The following is a 27,559-nucleotide window of genomic DNA, read 5'->3' on the forward strand; positions in this document are numbered from 1 at the left end:
GAAAGCTCGCAATTTTGCTAAATTACCGCAGCTTTTCTGCATAGATTGGCCAAATCAACAGACCACTTGTGATATGGTCCAACTGTTCCATTTTGTGTTGTGGTAACTTACGTCATCGCAGCGCTCAAGAGGTGATTACAAATATGACTCTGCATTGGTAGTAGTTTTTAAAAAATTGCTTTATTTTCCTTTGCTTGCAGTTCTTCTTAATTCCTACAGGTTTAAAAGAGCACATAAAACATTGCAAATGTAGCCTTTCCTCAAATATAATACTAAATTAAATTCATCAAGGGTTATGCCTGCAGCTGTCGATCCTGCTATTTTCACTGAAACCTGATGTGGAGTGAAACTTTTCCATTTTTTTTTATCACTCTGAAAGGAAAAAATATTTTGACATCTGGGGGAGTATGCTCATTCACTTTCTTGCAAAGAGTTAGCTGAGAAGATCGATACCACTCTTGTATGTGCATGCTAAATGTGAAGCTACAGCCAAAAGCTGGTTAGCTATGAGCTTTAGAGATGCTGGTAGGTGGAATTTTTTACCTTCAGCCAGATCCAGACTAGGTATTTCCCCCATTCTTTATGCAAATCTAAGCTAAGCTAATTGGTGTGGCTTCATATTTAGCTTTAGCATATCTTCTCATCTAACTCTCAGCAAGAAAACAAATCAATAAATTTCCAAAAATGTTGAACTATTCCTTTAAGACTTTTGGTTACTTAACACCTTGGAGATTGAGGTTAAAGAATAAGAATCAACAAAGTTTTGAATTTGAATTTGGCTGATCAAACACTGATACCATTATATTTGCATGAAAGCCATCAATGGGCATTGATTGTATTATTTAAATATCTTCTCATCTTCCATTTCAAAGTAAAACTCTTCCCTAGAATGTTGTTTTGAAAAGCCTCTGAAAGAGTATCTAGACCAACTTTAAGAAAAGCTGGTGAAATAGGGATACATATCATGTTAACATTTAGTTTTCAAAAAGAAGAAAAAAGTGCACAATGACTGCAAAGAAACTGAAATGTCATTACAAGGTTTAGTAATGGTGATCAATGCAAAACCACCATTATATCGTATGACTGACCAACATTTGATTTTTAATAAAAGACAACATTACATTTTATTTGTCTAAATCTAGTGTACATTGCACAGTGATTTAGTGCTAAATGCAAAGGATAAACAATAAACTCCAGTTGACCATCACTGATAAAAAATAAAATCCCGCCATTAAATTACAGTATATGCCTTTTCCTTCAGTCCTAACATGACTCACTTCAGTTTGGTTCTGCTTTCTGTGACGTCTACTAATTTGGTTTATTTCTGTCAGTGAAAACATGACAGTAACCTCTTTTCTGCCAAAAAAAGGCTAATTTGAGTCTAGATGGGTTTACCCCACACAATATGCCCATGTGCTCACTTTGTCATCAGGAAACCATCCAAGCTGCTTTATGAAATCTGTCTCATTTTCATAACAGTCCAATAAATCTGTCACTTGGGGTGGCCTGCTCCTCTCGATGACATTTATTAAACTCACCAGGAATTCCTTTCAGAAGTAATGAACCAAAAAAATTATTATATTTCTTTTTCTTTGAAGTCCCGTCTCCATAACCACCTGGGCTGGGCCTGGAGGCATCTGGTCATAATCTTTCTGTAGTGAGGAGAATGGAGCTAATTAAAGTGTAGCGGTAACACCAGCCAGACAGGAGTAGGACATAATTACACTTCACTTGGTCCCCTCTGCATCCCAAGCAGAGTTATAACTTATTATTATTAATTAAGTTTTCGGACGACTCTGCCATTGTGGGTTGTATCAGCAGGGGACAGGAGGCTGAGTACAGGAATGTAGTGGACAGATTTGTGGCGTGTTGTAAATTAAATCACCTGCAACTCAACATCATAAAGACTAAGGAGTTGGTGGTGGATTTAAAGAAGCGAAGGACCCGTCCGAACCCAGTCAGCATTAGGCGAACAGAGGTGGACATTGTTGAGGAATACGAGTACCTGGGTGTCCACATAGACAATAATAGGGACTGGACAAAAAACACAGAGGCTCTGTACAAGAAGGTTAGAGCCGCCTGTATTTTCTCAGGAGACTCAGATCTTTCAACATCTGCAGGACCATGCTGCAGGTGTTTTATCACTTGGTGGCTAGCGTCACCTTCTATGCTGTAGTGTGTTGGGGCAGCAGGGTGAAGGCAGCCAATGCTTAAAGACTCTGTAAGCTCAAACTCAATAAGCTATTCAGTGTTATGGACAATGCCTCTCTCTCTCATATAAGAGCACCTTCAGCTTTAGACCACTGAGGTACACCACAGAACGCCATAGGAAGTCTTTTCTACCTTCTGCAGGAAGGACAGCTGAAACACCGGACACTAGGAACAATAATATTAACATCATGTGCATTATTACTTTTTCGAGATCATATGCAATATTACTTTTTATTACTTTTTCAATATCATTGGCTATATCGCTTTTCAATATCATGTGCAATATTACTTTTCTATTTTAGTTTACTTATTTTACTAAATCTATCTTACTTTTATTTTTATTCTATTAGGCACTGGTGTTAGCATTTACTCCTTATACACTTTACATTTATTACTCTGTTGTTTTTACTCTTACGTTGTAATTCTTGAGTGATCTTTGACAAAATTTCCTTTGGGATTAATAAAATTCTATCTTATCTTATTTTGTCTTATCTTATCTTATCTAGTACATCAGTTCAGTGCATTTAGTATTTAGGGATTCAGATTTTATCCTTTCATCAGTTTTATGTGTTAAAGATTTAATCATAACATTTAATTATATTATAATTCACAAATTCTGTGTAAAATATAAACTGCTGTGTAAAATGTTTGGTTGCAGAATTTGCAGGACAGTTGCATAGCACAGAGGAGAGGCCTCAACCAATGCAGAAAAGGGATTCTCTTTCCTTGTTTCTTGCTGACTGATGCACTGCAGTCCTATAGTGCCTGTACAGCATCAGCTGGTGCTGAAGTTAAACTTTTTTAGTCCTTGAATATTCATCGACCACCTCATCACACCAAAGCTGGATCATCTGACTCTCTTCTGCTCAGCCATGGTTACTGCACATGCTCACTGTATAGCTTCAGGTCATTCCAAATCAACTGATAATGAAAATGCTGTCATTAGTAAGTAAATAAGTTTTGTGATACAATCTTTCATTAGGTAGCAAAGACACAATGAACCTCAGGATCAAATATTGGAGATTACTGTTTAACTCTAACAATCTTTACCCAAATGATGGACTATCTGTTATAGGATGTATCAATTACCAGTCAATTAGACAATGAACCTCAGAGATCATCTTCTGCTGCTCACCAATCTCATCTATTTTTTTCTCCAGATGGTAACTTTGTTTAAAGGAAAAAAAGGAAAAAAAAATCAAAAATGAGCCAGTAAGTATTATTTCAGGCGGCACAATAACAGGTGCAGCATCAAAGCAGTTGGTAGATGCAGTCAGATGTTGCTTTTAGTTTATTCTGAGAACATCTGCCCACTGATACAAATACGAAACCTGGACACTTTAGCACAGTTGATTAACCCCGCAAGCCATCTGGATTTATAGATACAAATGGATTGAGATAGAACTGGCACACAGATGTGTTGATTTGTTGAAGTTATGATGACAGTACATTGTATTGTATCATATTAAAACTTATCGTTATGCATGTCTGTATAATTTTACAGTTTATTTCACTTGTATTAATTTCTATATTTCCTCTTACATGTTAAATATACAATTAAATCTTGTAGAAAAGGATTGTTGAAGTGAAGGTTCGAGTGACCTCTATTTTGAATTTTGGTAAAAGAGGCTAAAAGCTAATACCACCTTTAAAATTCAGTCTATAATTTTGAGAAACACTGACTTTTATTCAACATTGTTTTTTGTGTTTTGGTCTGAGTTAAAGAATAGTTTCACATTTTTTCAGTTCCGTCTTAAACAATACTGACATGACCATAAGTACTTTAAAGTAATGAATAAGTATAGTTAAAACCCTAGTAGCCAGCTAATCATGCACTTGCACAATATGAAACGAACACACCAAATTACATCATTAAACTATCAAAAGAAAAAACTGTGGCATGTCAAGAGGGAGACGACATAATGGTAGTTAAAAACACTGGCAGCTACAGCACTGCAAGACCACTGTTACAGTCCCTCCAAAAGCTGCTTTTCTTTTAACTAGCAAGCCGGTCCGTCCTCTGTGTTTTTGTTGGCGAAAATGCCAGAAATGGAACATATGCACCTGTAATTACCTTTAGTATTTCCATTCTCTTATACTTTATTATTCTACTCCCCTTCAGAGAGAAATATTGTACTTTTAACCACACTATATGTATTCAACAGCTATACTGTAGTATTCTTAGTCTTCATACAGTCGTTCTAGCCCAGAAATTGCTAGAACAGGGCTGTGAGATTCAGCAGGTAACTCTGTCCTATGAGTGTATTGTTTTGTGTTATGGTTGGCTGTGACATTCATAAATGCTGAGCTTGACACTCATCCTATACCAGGTTGAAAACAGTAAATGTTAATGTCATCTGTAGGCTACAAGGACCTTTCATGGGCTGCTTTGATAAGACCAAAGCGAGTTATTTCCTGATAAGCTCAGTCATTTTGTGAGCAGCAGAGCTTTGTTCGCTCCCTCCGTCCATTCTTGACACACCAAGATTTCTCATGTGCTTTGTGTGCATGTGTTTGAAGAGGTTGTCAAATCTACTCAAAACACAGGAGCATTCAAAAATGTAAAAAAAAAAAAAGACATACAGTAGCTATACATTATACCTTGAACATTTTAGACATGTAACCAATCAGGACGGCTGATTGAACCTCTGTAGCGCTCGCCTGGGCCCCTACTTGCTGCAGCTTTTCACAGCGAAAGCAGTCACCTTGAGAAGGGCAAGAGCGTCGTTATGAGGTGGCATTAAGCCCTAGCCATCTGTGGACACCAGCCACTCTGGCAGCTTCAAAATCACCAGCATGCCCATGTCCATCAGGCAGCAAATGACAGTGGGTGCTGACCATATGTGAGTCCTTTCCAACAAACTGAGTCATTCCAAAGACGAGAACAAATCTCAGACCGCTGAGGAATTCTGCCATTACACTTGATCAAATGTAAGAGACAAATGTGGAGAATTATTGGGTAAATGCCATAATAAGCAATGCTGTAGGAGTCTTTGGACAGTACAGTGCATCATTTATTGACTTCTGCATATATAACTCCTGTGGTAATTTCCTCTGTTGCAGTGCTGTAGTGCTTGAGTCAGGTCCCATTTTTAAGTCTCAAGACATTTTTTCTATCATCTCAGAGTAAAAACACAATTGAGTGGCTTCTGGTTACATATTTTTTCCAAGATTGGTCTTGAGAGAGGAATCAGTTTTTTGCACTCTTGGTCTTGACATTATCTGGAGCCCATTTGTTCTTACATCAGTGTGCTTGGTCTTGGATTGTCTTGGGTTGTCTTGACTACTAGTCCACTCTGTTGGCCACAGAGTCTCATCCCTGGTACACAACTGGTTCAGTTTCTCACAACACAGTAGAGCTACAACATTGGAGGAGTCATCTGCTCTCCATCAATACAGCCTGTGTAAAGGTAACAATAGCATTGGATATTGATCTGGCATTTGTCTTTTTCAATGCCTGCATTATTTAGCGGCCAAATCAATCTGTTAGGGCTTAATGGACTCCAGGTGTACTTACTCCATGGTTCATTACTGTATGTTCGAGTCTGCATCAGGGAAGCGAGACAAGTGAGAATTGATGCAGCTGCAAAAGTTCTGTACACAAGAATCGGATCAGGTATTGTTTCAGTGAAATTACTGCAGCTATTGAACGACTTACTGCTAACATATGGCGTAGTGGAGCAGCTCTGCATATGCTTTGTATTGTTTTACTGTAGGGTTTGCATTCAATCAGCCGACATTATAAAACGTGTTCATGATTTGCATTTATGCATCGGTGCATTCCATGCATATATAATTCAAGACTTATACTGTCTCTTTATCTTAGGTCCGTCTGATCCAGGCTGTATTCGTAATTTAAGCCTCAACAGATTGTGTGTTCTGAAAACATACTTTATGTTTACCATTTAACAATGACATGGAGCAAACTCCTCAGCCTGAAATGGCTTTTGAAAAATGTCATGACTTCCTGAGCATCAGCATACCTGGGAGAGTTTCTGCTTTGGCGTTCAGAGCCAGAGGGACAAGTAATTAGACAGACCTTGTCAGCCTGCCTATTATCCATGTGAATCATAAACTTCATTAAAAAACCACTTTCAAGAGTGACTGCAGATACTCCCACCTTAATTTGAGCACTTTTTGACAAGGTAATTAAGATAATTTGAGATGAATTGTGCCTTCACATACCTCTTCTATTCAGCACAATTGAAATTTATGGAGGAGCATCAGAAGCTCTCTCTGTAGACAATATCATCACCAGGAAATATAGTAACTTTTAACAAACGCAGATTGACTGATCCTACTCATTGGTTAATCTGTTCATGTAATTGCGTCTCTTGGATGTCTCAGACTTCGGCTAAAAACTTGAAATGATCTGACATGGCCAAAGATATTTGAAGAGTAGTTGCACGCACTGATTTGGCTGCAGCAGCAAATCGACAGGCATGTCAAAGATGAAGGGCAGCAACTGGATGGAATTAGCTTTCGACAGGCACAGTGAAGGGGCTCTGTGTATATATCTGTCTCTCCATCAACATCCTCCATTTTATGTATGTATGGGAAGGAGAGGCAGGAAAAAGGAGGCATGAAATGAAGAGATGGACCATAGGGAGCAGTGACTATCCAGCCTCTCAGTGGAGGAGGGAACCTTCAGCACGCAACCCTTTGAAACATCAGTCATCATCACATCATCAAGACTTGAGAGGAAGGGAGTTGAGGCGGCCAGCATGGCAATGTCTCTGTCCAGTCTGAGATATCAACCTAGTGGGGAAACATGTAGAAGCTGTTTTTAGTAGCAAAATGTCCACAGAAAATCATCAACTGTTGACCAGGCTCAGTGTATTGCACAGGGAACAAAACAGTTAAAAACTAATGCAGGTGAAAGTTACTGAAAGCTGCAACATAAATCATATTTGTATTATAAATACAAGTTCAGACACACTGTGACTCAGGGACTCAGGGAACACTTTGCTAGATGCTAAGATTTCTACATTTCAGAAGTCATTTTGTTACCTTCCTCTTGCACACATGCACTCTTGTTGGATCTCTGTCCTAATTACCGCGCTTGTTTGTGCTTTTGTAAAAATGTAAATGTATTATTTATGGTAATTATAGGCCACTGTGCAAGAGACGCGTCAATGTTGCATTTCCTCCCTTGCTGATAGAGGTCGATAAGTCATAAAATTACTTAATGCACCTTTAACTCTTCAACTGTCAGTGTGAGATGAAAACATTTTGCTTCATCACATGAAAGAGAGAGTCTCTTCAGAGCTTTGATATATACACAGATGTCTATTATTTGAAACTGAATAACACAGACTGATAAATCAGGGTGAGTTTGCAGTTCTTGATATTCTTCTCACTCACACAGCAGCTTTGAAAAAAGGACTTGCTACCATGTGATATTCACAGCTTTAAGATCTGGAAATTAGTGTTGGTGTGAATAAACATTGCAATATAGTGACACCAAAGCTGATTCTAAATAAGGATAAAGGTTAGCACCATGTCTGTTCTAGTATTATGTTTCTGTCTCTGTGTTGAAGAGCAGTTTTGTCAGTACAGAACTGGGTCCACTGTACCCTATAAATTCTTGATGCTTGTCGAAATGTCTTGATGTCTTTCTTTCCATAACCTTAAAAAAAGATGAGAGAGGATATAAACACACAGTGTGGTTGGGTTTGCTGCACCCTTAATCAGCATTTGCTGGCATTTCTTTGAAACGGGTGAGACTTTTCGGCATATTATCCTGCAAAAAGGTATCCCTTGGGTATAGAGATTGCAGCATGGAGAGCATTTCAATTAAAAACACGGATGTGTAAAATTCCCCAGACGCAACAGAGCGCACACAACTCATTATCTCAAGTGGATACAGCCACTCTGTGGATGGCTTTCTTCCAAGTAAATTGTGAAAATTTCAGTATGAACTTGAAGGAAGTCTTGTGACACAGGTCTGCACAGTGATCCACCCAACTTTACTAGAATAGATAAAGCATTTTTGTTTTGGGTCAACTGGAACTGGAGTCTGGCACCAGGATTAAGAACTTGTAATTCTGTTTTTGGTGGCTACAGTTTTTTTTAACTGAACCTGAACTTAAAGTTTATGTCATCTTTCATCGGTAGAGAACAGAAATGTGACTGAAGTCTAGCAGCTGACTGCGTACAAATACACACTCTCTTTCAGTTCCCATGTTGTACAGGAGCAGAGTGCAGAGTGCTGGTGTCTAACCTATTTTCTCTGTGTGAGTTGATAGAGATATATAAGAAATGCACTCAATGTGGTCCTATTTGTATTGTACAACCAAGAGCATTTATACAATTCAATGGCCAACATACCAAGGAGACTTTTGTTGCTATTGATAATGCACTAGCTCTCTGTTTTTCTTAACACCCGGGAAACTAGCTGAATGCTATTCAGCCTCTGGTAGGACTGAAAACCAGCTTGGCTGTGGTACCTAAGCACCAGGACTGAGAGCTGCTGGATTAATGCATGTGCACAATCAATTTTGAATGGAGCAGTCACACTGCAGGATGATGATCTGTTCAGGTTCTGAAATGTCACTCGCCCACCAACTGGGTCTGTTATTGAATAGCCACAAAATAAAAAGGAAAAGATATTTAGGTTTATTTAGTGAAATTATTTATATTTATTATTATTATTATTTATTATTTATAAGGCATTTTTTAAATAGACAGAAACAGAGACTAAATAGAGTTGCCCTAAAGTTTGCATTATCACCAGTCACCACACTGGCTGAGAGGAATACTTTATAAACTTGCATGTTTGAAAGTAAAGTGATGAGTAATATAAAGTTAATTCCCAGTGTTCCGCCAACAGTGCAGTAATGACACAGTGGTAATTATCTTCTGCTCCATATGGAGAGGAGGAAATGAAAGGAAGAATTACTGCATTTTTATGAAGTTTTGGAAAAAAGTTTTATCAGGCAGGTAGATTGACAGTCAATTAATGCCACCCAGTGAACCAGAGAGACTACAACATTTCACTTTTCGATGTGACACCTATCACAGCCTTTTTGTTGAAATGTGAATAGCTCTCAAAGTTTTGACCAGAATGAGTAAAGTTCAGACAACTTGAAGAGTTTGACTAGTGGATAACTTGAGCTGCGGTGTGATGAAAAGTCAGCCAATCAACAAAATCATGAGGATTCATCCTAATAATGTCTGGACCATCTTTCATGACTCCAGAGTGATTAGCTTAATCTGCAAATAAGGATGAGCAACCTAAAGTAAAATAAATTAGTTTTTCATAACTATACTGTATCTACAGAGATACTGGCATTGATGTCTCATGTGTCTAAATACCGTGACTCCAAAATGTCAATAATCTGATGTGTGTGATTGTGCATAGGAAGAAACCATTAGCTGAGGCATTGATTTCTAGAGCAGAATGGCAAATGTCACTTGAATGTGCTGGTGTGCACAGTACATAATGGTAACCTTGGAAAAAAAACTGAATACATTTGGGGGGAAAATCTATCTAATGACACAGTTCCTGTTGAGACCACAGCAAAAATAAAAATATTCTTAAAGGACAGGTTCACAAATTTTCAAGACCGTCTTAAAACTGCAGTCAGAAGCCCAAACAAACATCAAAATAAGTTTTTCTTGCTGTGATCATTCCTCCTGTTCATACTGACCATTAGAAGATCCCTTCATAATGCACATACAATATAAGTGATGGGGACAAAATCCACAGTCCTCCTACTGTGAAAAATTGTATTTAAAGGTTTATTTGAAGCTACTATGAAGCTTCAGCCGTCCAAATGAGTCAAATCAAGTAGATATCTTTCAATGTTACAGTCTTTTTAGTGCCAAAGTCCCTCTTTTTGTTACTATATTCCCACTGCAGCTCAACAGAGAAACACTGTCCGAGGAAACACAAAGAGGGAATTTAATGCTAAAAAGACTGTAAATGTGGCAGATATCCACTTGATATGACTAACTCGGACTGCTGAAGCCTCATATAAGCTGCAGATAAACGTTTAAATGCATTTTTGCACAAAATGACTGATCACACTGTGGATTTGGGCTGCAGATGATTACAGTGAGGGAAACAAACAACCCTTTTAGTGTTCATATGGGCACCTGACTGATGTTTTAAGACAGATTTGGAAAATTTTGAACCTGTCAAACACCAAAACGACAAAAATATATTTTGATGCAAAACTCTGTACCAAACGTTAAAGATTTCCCTGTGAAAATGTCCCAGTAGAAGAAGAAAAAGAAACATCAGGACGCAGTTCTGTGTGTTTGTGTTGCTGACAGCAGGAGTCTTCTCTTCTCCTTTTTGAAATGATCAATAAACCCTGTGAATCAGTTGATCCTTCAGTGTTCAGTAAAATAGGTCCAGATAATCTGCCTTTTGCTGATGTTCAAATATCTTAACACCCATCTATCTATCTCTTCGTGGCTGAGCTGTGTCGGTCATGCACACAGAATATCTGAGAAACGTGGAGATGAACTCTGGTTGACCCCAAGCTACTGCCACACTCATTTGGGCAAACCTGAGGCCTCTGTTTGTCACTGCAGGATAATTTCCTTTTCCATGTCTGTCAAATACCTCAGCTGACTAGTAAGATGAGACATAATATTAAGTCTGCATGACCTCAGCCCACCCTTTCATCATTTCAGTGTGGGCTCTATGCTGCTACAGAGTCCCTCCCCTCTGTCCTATTTTCCATTTTGACCACTCACTGAGAAAAAGACTAATTGGCAAAATCATGCTTGCAGTTTCAGTAAAGGTTACACTGGTGGGATATAAAGGCACAGACCACAGTATACTCAATAGGTCCAGTCTGTGATATGTCTGGTCAGAGGCCTAGAATTCCTTGCATCAATAATTTCAAAGGACACCACTTTAGAGAAGTAGCCTATTAAATTGTGTATATGTCTAATTTGCACTTCCTATGTGACTTCAGTGTCCACTGGATGCGGCTTCATCGTGTTTCAGTTTTGCCTCAGCTGCCGGAGACAATCCACTGCCATTGTAGCCATTGCTGCAATGGTCACCCGGTCTGCATCTCACTCGCAGCACATGCATGGCTCATTTCTCTGCTCTGCTATCTTTATGTACCCGTCTGTTTTTGTTGGAGCAACTCATGTCTTTGAAGTGTGAAAATCACTGTCAATGTATATAAATGTTTATATTTGTTGGCAATTGACACAAGATTAATATTTAATGAGGATTTTCACTTCTCCCTGACTTCATCTTCACACATACACAGCAAAACTTGTTTTTCATGACATTGTCAGACATGATAAACAAAAATACCGACAACAGCAGTGCTGTGTGATCGGCTATACTGACATCTAAAATGAGTGGTCATAGAGAAAATTAGAGGTGCAAAAATGTTGTCATATTACAGTATAGCTGCAAAGCATCTGTTAAAACCATCTAAATGAATTGCAAACATGAATTCAATGTGCTTGTAAAACTCTTAAACTATTTTAGAAATATGGCTGCTGAAACATTTTCTGTCGACACTGAAACTGAAACTGAGCGGTTGTGCAACTGGAACCCAACGCAGCCAGATCCAATTTGTTTTACTTCATGAGATGAAAGTCTGGAAACCACATAAGCAGTCAGTGAACAACATGGAAGGTTTAGATGTTGTCAACAATGAGCTACGCTATTCATACATGACAACATAAAGTTAAATGGATAATAAATGTTTAGGTTTAGGGCTTCTGACTGGTTTATGGTTGATTCAGTCACCTGCAAAGTACTTCTGATCTGGGCCCACTGATTATTATTGGGCTCCATTATTATTGTTCAAAATGTTATCCAGAGGTTTCATAACCTGTGATGGTCAATCATCAGTGCTGTCATGAAACTGGTCATCCACATACCTGTCATACAGTAAGCCCCCATGTCCCGCATTCCTGTTTCCTGTTTTGCTGATGGTGTTGTGTAATGGAGCTGATGGAAACCTGTTTACTGCTGTTAATAGCTTTTATGCTTTTTATGGCTGATGTTTTGTGTTGCCCCGTGGAGCTTATTACGCAAATGGTCCAGCTGCAATCAACTAACTGCATGTACAGCGACAATTAAATTAAATTAGCAATTACATTACCACTACATCAAAGTGCTCTGTGTTAAGTGAAGGGTCAGTGCCAAAAGGACTTCACAAAACGTAATCCTGAGGACCTGTGTGTGGGATGTCAAACGAGGTAGAAGATTAAAACAATCTTATTTGGTATTTAGATTTGATTATATTTCCATAATATTACAATATTTAAAAGGTACAATTTGCAAATGCTGTATGTTGCTCCCAGGTGAAGCACTGTACCCTGGCTTTTTTTTTTTTTTTTTTTACTTCTTATTGAATCTGACTGAACATTCATCTGAAATTATTTGACCTTTCTTCATGATGGTGGAACATTTATTTTCTTAAGGATTGTACATGTTATATGATCATTTATTTCAATAATGAGGTGTTCAAACTGGTCACTAAGTACAGCAGAAGTTAAATTATCTTATGAATAGAAATAGAATCAGTGTAATTAGCATGAATGGCTTCACCTATAGTTCAGTGATTTGCAATATGGTAACATGAAGCGAGACCCTGTCATTAGCAAAGGTGCTCTCAGCATGGAGTTAATATGTTTCCAGACTGAGCAAAAGAGCACAAACATCATCATTATTAGGGGGGAAAAAATCTGACACTTGGTCTGATTTCCTTTGCTAACGCTATGACTAAAGCCTTGGTTATAAAGATACAGGCTGCAAGTGATGAGCAGTCCAGGAATGTGACACACCATTTCAGCCAGCAATCTGCTGAGCGCCACCTGTTTTTCCTCCAAGTCATCAGATCAGTGCTTCTCTCATGTGTTGAAAAAGGTCACATCTGCATTGATGATCTTCAAAGACTGAGTTGACTCCCTGCAAATGTCTTGTACCATGTTGTAACATTTAAGGATTGTAAATGTGGTATGATAATTTATTTCAGTAATGAGGTGTTCAAATTGATCACTAAGTGCAGCAGAAGTTAAATTATAATATGAAGTTAAATTAAAATCTTCTCCCCTGTTGTGTAAGCGATGGTTTGTAATTAGCTCTTCACATCAGCAGATAGTCTCTTAGTTCAAAGAATAAAGGTTATATTGTAACTAAATGTTCTCTATTGTCTGTTATACATCCAACATCTACAGGGAAACCTGTAAATTGAGGGATGGTGAACTGTGTCAACAATGGCTGGTAACAGTTTAGCTAGCAACTACAATAAATGTAGTATATAATATATTTGCATACCAAGCAGTTGACAGGCCCTGCCAGGTCAAGACCACAAGCAGATGGGATAAGGTTGAGTCTTTGGGTTCAGACAAACACATTCTCCTCATTCATTTCAATGGGACCACTGCTGTGATTCAGAGGAGTTCACAACAGACTGTAGAGGCTCTAGCCTTTAACCTGGCTCAACTTCTGCTGCAAGGCACTTTGTTGACCTATCAGACATGTGTAAAGCACATATATAAGCACACATTTCTGGTAGATACCTTGTAAAGAAAATTATGTAATTGTACCTTAATAGTATCATAGCATTATTAACAGCTGTGCAGTGTTTTAGCCTCTAATAAGTCTTGAAAAGCATGGATATATTACTCAAACTGGACCAATGCAGCCTCTATTGTTTTGTGTTTTTTAAAATCAGGGTTATTTTTGGTTCAAACACCCACGTATGGAAAAACAGTAGGGTCAAGTAGTTCAGACCACCAAATCTCAAACAGAATTTCTGACTAGTGAAAGAGTCTGTTGAAGGCGGTTGGAGAAGTAACCACCACGCTCATGTCCACAGTCAGATATCAACAAATGCAAACACTGCAGTGGATGTAATAATAATGTTTATCTCAGTGTCTTTCAGAAGAGCATCACAGATAGAATATTACATCCAACATGTAGGGGCACAATTACATTCAACCCTGTAACTGTCATCTCGGAGGTGTCCAATTTTTCAGCAATCTATACATGTACATAAGCTGTGGAGGAGATATGGCTTTTCTGATATAATGTGATTTTTGCATCTCAAATACTTTTGTCACCATCACGCATGCTCATACTTTGTACAAACACAGATAATCAGTCACACTGACACTGAGGGATATCAACGATCAAGTTAAACCACATAAGATAAACACACAGCCTCGCAGACTCTGCCTACTGTCAGAGGTAAACAGAGCTTAGCATGTATGTAAGAACCTACAGCAGCTCATTTTAAGCAGCCATGCTCTCTTTTTTTCCAGCACTGACACAGTCTTGGTGTCTTTTTCTTCCATTGCCCTAAAAGTAACAGCTTACAAAATTGGCAAATTACATCACATTGTGCTTGGTTTGATATCACATTAAATAGTTTCTAGCAGATTACTTAGCATTTGATTTATAACACACCATGTTGTGACATATCCTATATTTCCTCTAATATTGGCCGGGGCCTTTATTTACCTCAACTGCTGAGGGTAGCAGTCCTTTATTGGAAGCAGGCTTATTTTAGACATAGGCCTTTATCTCTAATTCCCTCTGTTTGATAAGTATATTTGCTCATATTTTAGTATGAAGCCTCCATTCTGATCTGCTTCCGTTTGCTCTATTAAATTTTTGTTACTGCATTACCAGTAATCCACTTACTCCAATGTGCGGAACATGCGGGTAGCATGCTCATGGATGTATGCTCGCTGGCTTAGACAGGTTCAACTGGTTACCCTGGTTACCCATGCTCATGTAGTGTCGCTGCCTTCATTATTAAAATATGCACCATTATCCCCATATTTAAATGATGCGACTCCTCCATCCCTCTCCCCTCTCTGTGATGGTCGGCTAGAGGGCTAGTCATAGAACTGGAGTTACATCCAGGTAACTACTATTTATGCTTAACTGGCACCAGGAGTCTATCCACCCTTGTTTTTTCTCTGGCCTGTTTTTGGGGCTGGCCTTTATTTGTTCATGTCAAATTTGTGCTGCTATATGAAAAAATAAAAGAAACACCTGACATATTAAAATATATGGATGTAAATGTGAAAATAATCTGTCTTTCTTGACACCACATGAAGAGTCATTTGATGCAAAGAAACCTTAGCCTGTTTCACAAGCCTAGTTAGCTTTTAGGTTTCTGACCTTCTGGAAATAGTGGTTGAGAAAATATTGATCTTCAATTTGCTGTTAAGTGCCGGGCAAACTGCTAACTGCAATTACACATATACACATTTTCAATTATCCATGAGTGCTCCACGTACATATCCACAAGCACTTGACACGCATAGATACATTCCCACACATATACCCTCACACTCACAGTATTGATTTTAAAGAGGAAACCTGGAAAACCAAAGAAAGACGGCATTACACAGGGCTTACTATCGTACAAAAGGTGATGTGTGGAATCTGCAAGAACAAAAGACTTACCATTAAATTGGTATTGCACTTACACCTACATAAATGCATCAACCATGAAGGCTATTGTGGAAAAGCAGCACTTGTCATGGGCTGCAGCAAAGTAGGTAAAGCTTACTTTAAAAGTACTAATGGATTTTTTTAGGCCAGGGTCACTGTGGTTCATCAGCAGTGAAGATGAGGGGTCAGTCAGTCAATGAAGGTGTTAAAGCTTGGGTCAGCTCTGGCAAGCTACTCCACTACTGATACAGAGGGGGCAAAAAAGGGTTTCAGGATAAGAGAAAAACAGAGGACAGATGCCTCAAATGCCTTTATTAACATACAATTAAACAAAAGCTTTAATACACCCTTGAGCATTACAGAAACATGTAAATTATGATAATTGGGACTTGGTAAATGTTTGATAGTGTCTCATTTCCATGAACGCGGCACACTTGGCCATATGGCTCAAGGCTGATTCTACTGATTCAAACATCTTGCTTGCCCACAGGAGCACAAGTTGGTACAGCTTACTCTGGTGATTTGATTTAGCGTTTTGCTATCTTAACAAGTGCTCCGCTTGTTTGAACACTGCAGGTGACAAAACAGGGTTGAAGCCAGATGTTCCTAATGTTATTTTGTAATCATTTTAGGGTCTAGTTATTAGATAACTGGAGCAATATATAATCTAATACTGTTACAATTCACATTAAACATGAAAACAGACTATCCTTTACCACCGCTATTTTCTGTAGCCAGTTCAACATACTCAGGGGCAGATTTACGAAGACAACAATGAAGCACAAATGTGTTTGTCACCACATTGTGCGCATATGTAGAACCTGATTTACTAAGGTAGCAGCTCATTATTCTTTCAGCTCCTGGAGTGGTGGGATTTCTATAAGTTTGCCAAGTTTAGAAAATCAATGATAGTGTAATGATACTGATGCATCAAATAAGTAGTGACAGGAAAAGATCAGTGCAGTTGCAGCCTGAAGTGTATTTACTTATTATGATTATTATGATTATTGTGATTATTGTGATTATTATGATTATTATGATTATTATGATTATTATGATTATTATGATTATTATTATTGTTATTATTATTATTATATATTGTCAAGTTAAAGTTTAAATTTAATGGATACAAGCCACACCTCTCATCCACTGTTGATTTGGTACTAATTTTCAATGTTCATTCATAATCCTCACTCCTTTTTGTTTTTCAGAACTAAATTATAGTAGTAAGATCAATGTTTTCATTGGTTTATTTATTTTGGGATAACTGATGCCTTTGACTGCTCAATCTGCTCACATTAAGATTTCTGCACAATAATCTTAAAGTCATATTTTTTAAAACCTTTCTTGTAAGTCCTGTAAATACCATCTGCACTGTCATAAAACCTGCATCCCCGAGGTGGAGAAACTTCCCTTCCCTTTCATTAGTAAATTCAGTAAAATTCACAATAAACCTGCAGTGAAAATGTGTCCTCCTGTTATTTGTGTGACCCTCCCTTAAATGCTGATGACATAAGGAGAGAGACAACTTTCAAACAATTGCTAAAAATGCAGGCAAACCGTGACTCATGCCTGGTGTGACTGTAAAAACTGTTAAATACACCACATGCATCAAATCTGCACCTGAAAAGCCTTCACTCTATAATGAACTACACAGGAGGGGGAGAAGGGATCAATACCTGCACTTTTGGGTATCTTATTGTGGTTACAAAGGTGGTGTTATCCAAGTTCAATGGCACAAACCAAAGCAGCACAACTAAAGGAGTAAAGAGAGGTGAAGAGTTTGAATAAACCACTCCAAACATGCTTCTTGTGCACATGCCCTCAAGTTCTAGGAGCTGTATTTACCACTATGGCATTAAATAAACATGGTCAGCTCAATGCAGGCTTTAACCCTGCTTTGGACGTAATTGAGAAAATTGTTTTGCAGCAGTATTCTCCTTTAACACCATGCAGGGGGTCTCGTTTTGGGTTCAGAGAGAAGTTAATGGATCAGAACATCTGGTGCCCGTTGTGGTGATCGTCATTAAGAGACTGTGGGTGGCGGAGGCTCTGCAGTTTGTACAGCTTGAAGGACATTACCATATGCTGTCGCATTCTGATGGCATTGCACGAGTGTAACTGCTGGGCTACTTTCCCACCACATGGCATGGATTTGCATACTGTATATCAATGAAGGATGCTGTTTTGCAGAGAGTTTTAAAATTCATATCTTTGGCTGCACTCTGAGAAATGACTGTTTTACCACCATGTGACTGCCTGCCACTATTTCCTTACCTTAAATATGTTGGTTGAGTGTCAGAACATCCCTCAGTCTACTATCAATCAATACGTTCTGCTGTGATGGATGTTTTTCGAGATTACATAAAGTATATTTACTGCCTGGCTTTATATATCACTCCCTATGCCATACGGACAGCAATCAGATATCAGGGTTTTCTGGTTGTCATGGGCAACTCTCTGAGGGCTTTTGTATTTATGGACCATAGGCTTACAGAGACATTTATCACACGTTTTTTTCACTCTGTTCAGCAGAATATAATGGACAGTAACACCAACTGTAATTGCAGCATCAAGTAAATATGTGCCATGCCAAAGATAAATTAGAAGGAAAAGTTGATATGAGGAATTATTGTAAAAGTTATTGTAAAGAATGATTTGTACTTTTTCTGTGTAGTGCTCATTGTGCATACAAGACTAGAGGAGAGAAATATATCTATAGAAAAATAAACACAACAAATAACAAAATAAAATAGCTCAATACAAGGATATAAGAAAAAACCTTAGCATACACTATAAATATAATAAAATATAAAAATAGGATAGGATACTATTTACTTTAGGCAAGTATGCAAAGTTGTTTAAGTTTTAAAAATGCAATGAGGTAGAGTATAAAGATGTGCAAATTCACCATGAGCAAAGTTAGTGAAGGAAAAAAACAGAGTGGAGTTTGGTTGAGACAGAAACTATAAAGATGAGGGTTAAGAGAGGTCTCCGTTAGACAGAAGCTGAGCCAGTCTGTTAGAGAAAGTGCTCCGCTGTCTGTCTAGTAGGTAGTGAAGAGGGTGGTCAGGATTATCCAGAATGGATAACACTTTGTTCAGTGTCCTCCGCCCCACCACTACTTCAGAGGTGTCTGGTTTGCAGCCAATTAAGGAGCCAGCCTTCTTAATCAGTTTGTTAAGTCTGTTGGTGTTGCCGGCTCCACTGCTGCTCCTCCAACACCCTACAGTGAAGTACAGTGCACTGGTCACAGCAGACTGGTGGAAGATTTCCAACATCTCGCTGCACATGTTAAAAGATCTCAGCTTCCTCAGTAAATAGAGTGTGCACATCCCCTTCTTATATACAGCCTCGATGTTGATCCTCCACCATGCCAACATCCTTTCCCAGAATACACAGGGGTTGTGTATTACTCTTCCCTCTAAAGTCGATATGTGACATTTGACATTTAGTATCAGATTTCTGTGTGTCCATGCAGAATCAGACTTTGTGATTGATATTTGTTGTATGTTTTACATTATGAACTTGATGTGACTGTTAAAGACACATTCATGAGGACGCCTTTTTTCTTTTACCTGTTTCCCTTGGCAGTTTTTCTATTTATTTACTTTGTTCACATGTGGCAAGGTGTGAAGATGTGTTTTTTTTCTGCTTAATCTCCTGGGCTTCAGTATCAGAGCTGCAGCAATAAGTTGTTAAGATGTCAAATATTTGTCTTAGCTGCCTCTTTGTTGCAAGTGCTTAAAAAAAACATGCATGTACAAACATATAGTACAGTTATGATATGAGTATTATTTTTGATTGGACAAATGTAGGCTATGCATCATGTTACTTAAAAATTATTTTTCTGCATTTATATTAATTGGGGAAGACTTTTACATATAGCCTTTACATCCTCATGTCACCAAAAAGCTGTGTCTGTGTCTCTCATAATGGCGCACTGTCATGAAAATGTAGTACACTGACAAAAAGTTGAGTTCTTCAGGAAATGAATCAATTTGCAAGCTAAACAAAAACATATTTCACTCAGGAGAGACTAATTGAAAGGTGTAAATAGTAAAGTGAATTTATTTGACATTGTGTGCACAACAGAAAAAGTTAGTGAGATGTATGAGGAGTCTTTGATGATTAGACCCCATAGTGATGTCATCATTTTATGGAAGTAGTCACATCATTATTGTCAATATATTGTTTAGACACCAGTGGTGGTGAAGGAGTGAAAAACAGTCTAGCTGAAGATCTGGAGCGGGACCCCTGATTAGCTCACTGGAAGGACCACTGCATTGATATGACCCAGAAATGACAGCTGACAGCAGAGGAGAAAATTTTTTTAAAGTTTGACAGCAACGACATGATTGACTCAGATGTTGTGGCAAAATCTAATTGGATGAAATGAATAGTGCAAATGCCCTCGATCAACTGAATATGAAAAAATGAAAAAAAATCAAATCAATTTAAAAATAAGCATAAAGACAGTCTTACCGATTGAACTAATGCTGAGCTTCATTTTAGTGTCTGTCTCATTGAAGCTGTCATGCAATTCAGCAAACATTCGCTTCATATTCTTCTTTTTGTTACCTGTCTTTATATTTGATAAAATTAACATTATGCCATTGAATTTCAAGTTAGTGTTCAGTTTCATTAAATAATATAAATGTATTTTTTTAATAGATCAAGAATAATTTATGATACTTTATTTGATAATAGTGTGTTTGTGTGTGCATGCGTGTAGGGGGGTTTGGTGGGTAGAGGGTGGGGCTGAGGGTTAGGGGTATGAGTAAGGCTGGGGGCATAGGGTGTGAGTGAGAGGCAGAAATGTGGGCTCATAAACTGAACCCTCCAATGGGCAAGGAATTTCCCCACATCCTCATCATCCTCGAGGAAATCCTGCCAGTTGAGCCCTGCTTTCTTCCATTTGGTTTCAACATCCTTTGGGGCGATTCTGAGGCTCAAGTTCACAATGTTTGCCATGAGACCAGACATTATACAAGGAACACGGTCCTTGATACGGTTGAACAGCTCTCCCATGGGGATGCCTCCCTTGCATATCATCGGGGACATGATTTCTGCCATGTGCAGCCAAATTTCAGGTACATCTGTTTCCGTGTACTCTGACAACTCAAGGATTTCCTGCAGACCTTTCAGGCACTGCAGGCTGGGCAGCGTCCCCGCCACATGCAGCTGATGAAGCAACAGGCCCATGCGGTTTCTAGAAATCCTGCTGCCCTCAAGTGTTGCGTCCAAAGCATTTTTTACAAACACTGACCACACTGGAGCACTGTTCAGGTTTGCCACATGCTTCTCTGCCTCGGTCACATCATCACTTTTTGAGGAAATACTGTTAGCTCTAGCTGCTTCTCCTGTGACTTTCAATCTTCACAGTGATTCTGCTTGAACTCTTGCTGGCAGTGTCCGAGGATCAGAGTCAGGAAGGTGACTGTCACAGTTTAATCCTCTGTGGTCGGGACTTTCACCTGAAGAGCAAAATACAGAAGAGACTCTTGTTAAGACTTTAATCCTTTTGGAAACCTGAGAAACATTTATCATCCCCTTGCTCTGAATTTTTAAACGATTTCGGTTTTAACAAATAGCAGATTGTCATCAGGACATTATTTGGTGTTCTTCCTGCTACTTTCAAAATATAAAGGTGACTTCATCGCCTTTGTAGCTTTATTGGCTAGAGGTGTCAAATAAGTCAGAGGTAGTATTTATCTACTTCCCCCCACATACTAAATTCTTCTAAATTAGAATCAAGAAGACTCAAATTAGAAAAATCAGCTTAACAAAAATGATCACCCAAACTCTGTTCTCCATCCATTACAGTTTACAGACCATTTTACAGGTTCAGTTTCACCCACTGTACTTAAACATAGTTGGCTTTGCACACAGCTTTCCTGTGCAATGAGGGATTATTACATTACAGCTACACTTACTTTTGGTTTTAACTTGACATAAAGTGGTTTAAGTTATCTGGTTAATATGTTGGCGTGTTTACAACCTGTTTGATTGACAGCTTGTCCTTTGTTGCAGCCATGTTGCTTTGTTCCAAGGTCTCAGGATTTAAACTCTAACAATAAGATTTGAGTTGTAACGAACCAAAAAATAAAAAGAACTGCAACTGCTTTAAGCTTGACTTTGTGTCAGGTACAATACAATGGTAATAAGTCTGAGTGTGTCAATTTTCTCAAACCACTCCTGCAGCATAATCCATTTCTTTATCAGTATGCTCATTGTGTTCCAAAGTTTAATATTTTGGAGTGGTGAAAGACTGCTTTTGCTTGTTGTTAATGAATCCATAAGGGTGATTAATTCATGAAAAAGAAAAAGGAGAAATTTAATTGGCATGTTTTCATATTTGGGCCTCGGTAGGCTCGATTTTGAGTCAAAAGGCTTGGAAGAGTTGTGATTGTTTTATTTCCACTGCAAAACATCTGCATTTCTATTGTATATATATATATATATATATATATATATATGTATATATATATATATATATAAAAATTTAAATAGAACTCTGTAAAGAAATTCCTTTTGAAAATCCACTTTTGATTGAAACATGGACTCTCTCTTGCTGTTGTCTAGGTGTGGCAGTGTGGTGGGAGTATGGAAGTCCTGCCATGTGCCAGAGTGGCTCACATCGAGCGCACCAAGAAACCCTACAACAATGACATAGATTACTACGCTAAGCGCAATGCCCTGCGGGCTGCTGAGGTGTGGATGGATGAATACAAATCCCACGTCTACATGGCCTGGAACATTCCCATGAATGTAAGTTCTTTTCTGTCTGAGATCACTCCCTCACTCAATCCCCTAGCTCCCGTTGCCCCCTGTACTCCATTCTCACTTGCTCATTCAGACATGCAGTCCGGGTCTCAAGAGACACAAGTCAATAGAAATTCAAAATTCAGATTTCTTCCCACTTGACCTTGACACTGGTGGCAGAATAAAGGCAGAGCAAAGAAGCAGTGGAGTCTCACTCCAAACAGATGAGAGAGGTGCACCAAGTGAATGAGAGGAGCCTTATGTCCAATCAGTCTATTTTCATGCATGTCACTTTAGCTTAATTGCTTTCAAGGGTCTTTTGAGATGGGCTGCAAAATAATAAGCTACTTTCATTAATAAAGAGTTTAATATTGAATCCTAATTGCCTCTTCAGCCATGCAGAATGAGATGATTGTCAGTGAAGGACATCAGAGAAGACCTCTGAACACTCCCCAAAACATTACACTGCTGTTCATAACAAAATTATACTGGGCAGTGTAGCAGTGACACGGAGTTGTGATACGCTGATGATGCCTGTGTGTTGTCTAGAAATTTGGCACAAATACCATTACATGAGAACTCACTAAATGCAGGTAGGAAATGCCAACTGGGGAAATATGTGTGTGCCATGGGTGTGCATTATGGAGACATGTTGGGTGGGAGGGGGAGCAACTTTGACAAACTAGCCAATCAGGCCACATCCCTTCTCCAGTGTAATTACAAACACAGTGGCATGGCACGTTATTACCCCGGCTGTCCCGTGGCGCAGAGTTATTTTGTGTACAGTACAAAGACATAATGCTACGGTTATTCCATCTACCCCCTTATTGTGTAAGGTACCCACTGAGAGCACAATTACTTTGGTGAGGGAGGGCTTTATGATTCACCACAGTGGCCAGCCCCAAGTCCAAATACCAAACAACATCTAGCTGGAAATTAAATGCATTTGTTAGTGTCGTTTTATGGATACAAAAAAAAAAAAAAAAAAAAGGAAAGTGGACATTTCCAATTAGAATTAATTATAGACAGATGTTGAAAGCAGGTTCAGCAGCTGGCTGTAGCCTCCAACAAAGAGGGGGAAACTGATGAGTAGTATTTGCCTGGAAACACTGTCCGGTAATAATACAACTGTGTGTGTCCAGATATATGTGTGTATGTGTCTTTGAATCAGTCTTTGTCAAGGGAAGGCCATTGTTGTTTCATATGCATGTACTATATATTTACTGTGACAAAACAGGGTATGTGTTTATTTGCATATTCATGCATATTCACACAGTGTACTGTATATACACATACTGATATACAAGTATTATTAAGCTACATAAATTAAATGGCCTAATATTTCTTACTGAATTATTAGGAGAATAAAGCATCTCTAAGCCAGACAACATGAAGATATATAGTATAAACAATGTAAAGTCCACAGTGGCTGCAGCCCACAAACACACATACTAAGCAAAAAGAGAGGCTGCACAGTTTATGCAAAGTTTTTGCACACTGTGTAGTGCACGCACTCACACACACACTATTACGTTGCTATGCAACACAGTGGTGGTCAATGGTCTCCTCTGGAGAATGAGTTGCAACCATTAGTGAGTTTGTTGTTGTATTCACCTGTCTGAGTAGCATTCTGTGAGCTTTGTGCATGTTGAAGTCCTCCACTATCTACTCTATGCTAAACTTCTTTGCTTAGTCATTCTCAGTGTATAATATAGTTTGAGTCACACAGTCACATCCCATAGTCACAAGTGTGGCAGGGATTGTCAAAGACATAAGAAAGGTCGTGCACACCTCACTGAAGGTAGAAGTTCCTAAGTGATCATAGACAAATACAAATAATATGAAAAACATAAAAAAAAACAACTATCACAGTAATTGTAGTGTAAATGTAATTCATAATTCTAATTAAGAGTAATTTTGTCTTTGTTTTTTTGCAATTTGCTGACAGAACCCAGGGGTTGATTTTGGGGATGTCTCTGAGCGTTTGGCCTTAAGGAAGAGACTCCAGTGTCGGAATTTCCGCTGGTACCTTGAACACGTCTACCCAGAGATGCGGATCTACAACAACACCATCACATATGGCGAGGTGAGAAAGATACTTGCTAACAGGATTACTGGCAATACTCAACATGTAAATTCTACTGTATCATCATCTGTAATTCTATTACAGAGCTGTGGTTTAAAGAGAATGCATACAGGATGGCAGATAATTTGATAAATACACAAAATTTTATGGTGAGAACTACTAGCTGTGCATTATCTGGATCTTTTTTGTGGCAGTCTTTATTGAAAAACATTTGTCTGCAGCACAGCTATCAGCAGCTAGTGATATCTCTTTAGTTGGAACAAAACTATTTGCATATATGCATTGATCAAACACAAACTGATGAGTACAGATAAACAGTCAGGCATCATCACAGTGACAGGCTTATACTCTCCACATTAAAGATTACACTTTAAAGATAATATAAATGAATTCACTATATCCAGTTTAAGGTAAAGGTATCTTGTTGCTATAGCAATGCAGCATCACCACACAGGATTAGACGCAATTTCCTCATAATGAGTTTTAATTAAACACTTATTAGTTTTCCATTCCAACTTGATTGTTTTGAGCATGGCTGCGCACTCAGCACAGTGGGGGAAGAAAACAGGATTATGACAGGTTGAAGAATTGAACACACTCCAGAGTCAGATACTATTTTGAGGTATGTAGAAACACAAAATTTTTACCCATATCAATTTCAACAATGGAAAATGGAGGAACAGAGGAAAATCTAAGTGGTCTGCAAATGCAATGTCAGAGCACATAAAATTATCCTCAAGATTCATCAAAGCTCTGTGATTTTACCACTGCCTTTGTTTCCCCTGCCACTTGTTTTGGCTCTGGCACCCAGCTAATAGATTCCTCAGAATGGCAGCCACTTAAGTGGCACTATTTCAGATCTGTCGACACGCTGGGTAACAGTTACCTTGTGTTGCCACATGGCTGCCACAGCGGAAGTGAGTCTCATCTGTCACTGAGCATCAGCGCTGCACTCGGCCATGCTGACCAGACCAGCAGGGTGGAACCTTCCCTGACAACAGCACATGATAGATATGTCACAACCTGGAAATGAAGCCATACGCATTCAAATCACACAGAACCGAAGCTCATGCTCAGTGCACACCACCATCTTGGGGCCTGGAGGAGAGGCAGAGGCAGAACTGGGACTGGTCCCTGCATGATGATATCCTATCATGGCCCAGGCATCACTATGGGATAATAGAAATCACTGTTGTGTGAACAAGCCACAATGGATCTGGTAGAGAAGAGGCAGTGTAACATGCACTCAGGAATGAAAGTGTGGGTCAGTTTCAAGGGAACAGAGCCATCCCAAATAAACAAAGGGAATTGATTTGCTTTCTGTTTAAATTCTGCAGCAAATGTAACTACAGCAGGACCACCTGGTAGGCAAGATGTACCTTATGAGCAGTTGGAGCAAATCCTTCAACACCATGTTACACCAGAGTTTGACTCCTACAAGCTTCAATACTGATACATATTTTCTAGGGTTGAAGCAAGTTGTAGCTAATATTTAAGGATAAAATTCAGGATATTTAAATTTTACCACTTTCATGTAAAATATTTTATATGTTCAAGATTCAGTGTTTCTGGTGATTTTTTTTAATTAATTTTTAATTATCTTATCTCAGTTCAATTATCATCTTGGGGAGGTGTAAATTGAACAGTTTTTTCTATTAAAAGCCATGCTACTGAAATAACCGAATGAGAGAAATGAGATCCTCCCCTCCATCATAATTTGTGCAATAATTAATGTCCAATTTTAGAATTCAAGGCATAGTTCAACATTTTGGGAAATATGTTATTCACATTCTTGCCAAGAGTTAGATGAGAAGATCAATACAACTGTAATGTACACTAAAAATTAAGCTACAGCCAGGAGATGTCTAGTCAAGCTTAGAAAAGAGAAAAGAGAAAGAGAAAAGGAAGCAGAGGAAAACAGCTAGCATGTGACTGTACAAAAGTTAAAAAACAAAAATCCACCTACAGGGGGTTCTATGCTGGACTATTTCTTGTGCAATAACTTCCTTCCTGGAGAAAATGAACAGATAATATTCTCATCTAACACTCAAAAAAAAACACACAAAATGAATAAACATATTTCCCAAATGTCAAAATATTACTTTAAAATGCTCCCTGGAAAACAACCTTTAATCCTGATGGCTATGCACCTGCCATCTAACATACTAGAACCCCCTCTCTTGTCTCTTTCTAACTCCCAAAGTAGTTGCTCCTTGAAAAAAATTCAAGCAGTCTTAAAGTAACAGTACCTCCTGTTGTGTCTTACAGGTGAGGAACAGCAAGGCTAGCGGCTACTGCCTGGACCAGGGCTCAGAGGATGACGACAAAGCCATCCTCTACCCCTGCCATGGCATGTCCTCCCAGGTAAGACCACACCCATGAGCCGTTTGTGTGTTCATATTCAGAAAATGTAAATAGTTGTGCTTGGTTTCATAAATCAACATATTCTGCAGTAACACTTGTGAACTCTCTTCAGGTTGATGTGATTCAAGGTTCTCTTCAAGCCCCCAAGGAGTTAAATTGCATTTTACTCAATAACTGTTGGTGGAAATAGCACTAGAGAGAAAAATAATTGCCTGATTGCTTCTCATGGAACAGATCTATAGACTCCCACACACATCACTACTAAAGCTTTTAAGTGATATAGTCAAGAGCTAAAACACACTGAGGGTTGATTATAATATGATACCCCAAATCACCTTGTAAATGCAGTGAATTATAAATCTATATGTGAGCTACGTAGATGGAAGTAAACGTGTGTATTCAGTCAGGATGCACATACCCACAAGATGTTTTCAGTTCCCTTCTTTCTGATTTTAACCACATCTGAGGTTGATTTGAGTGGATTTATGCTTGAAAGCTGTTCCAAGTCAACAAACTTTGCACTTCTAAGAATCATAAAGGTGTAAATTGTCTCGCACTATCAGGTGCAACAATAACAACAACAACAAAAAAACAGGAGGTTCAGGTAGATGACAGTGTAACATGGTCTTAACACACCCACGCATTGTATATCCTGAACCTGTGTGGGTGTACCTTGTGTCAAAGACTTATAATGGATGTAAATATTGAAAAAGAAAGAAACACAAATAAAGTGA

The 27,559-nt window shown here is 38.6% G+C and overlaps 1 protein-coding gene across 3 annotated transcripts in view; it reads left to right on the top strand.

Annotated features, from left to right (window-relative positions):
- galnt9 (polypeptide N-acetylgalactosaminyltransferase 9) overlaps window positions 1–27,559 on the top strand; it is a 96,797-nt gene that overhangs the window by 63,162 nt on the left and 6,076 nt on the right. For all 3 annotated transcript variants that reach the window (XM_044365268.1, XM_044365276.1, XM_044365284.1), the window contains 3 exons: window positions 22,196–22,381; window positions 24,324–24,461; window positions 26,730–26,825. In XM_044365268.1, coding sequence (XP_044221203.1) covers window positions 22,196–22,381; window positions 24,324–24,461; window positions 26,730–26,825 — 420 coding nt within the window. The remainder of the gene's footprint in view (window positions 1–22,195; window positions 22,382–24,323; window positions 24,462–26,729; window positions 26,826–27,559) is intronic.

The sequence above is a fragment of the Thunnus albacares genome, chromosome 2 (genome assembly GCF_914725855.1).
Source record: "Thunnus albacares chromosome 2, fThuAlb1.1, whole genome shotgun sequence".
NCBI lineage: Eukaryota > Metazoa > Chordata > Actinopteri > Scombriformes > Scombridae > Thunnus > Thunnus albacares.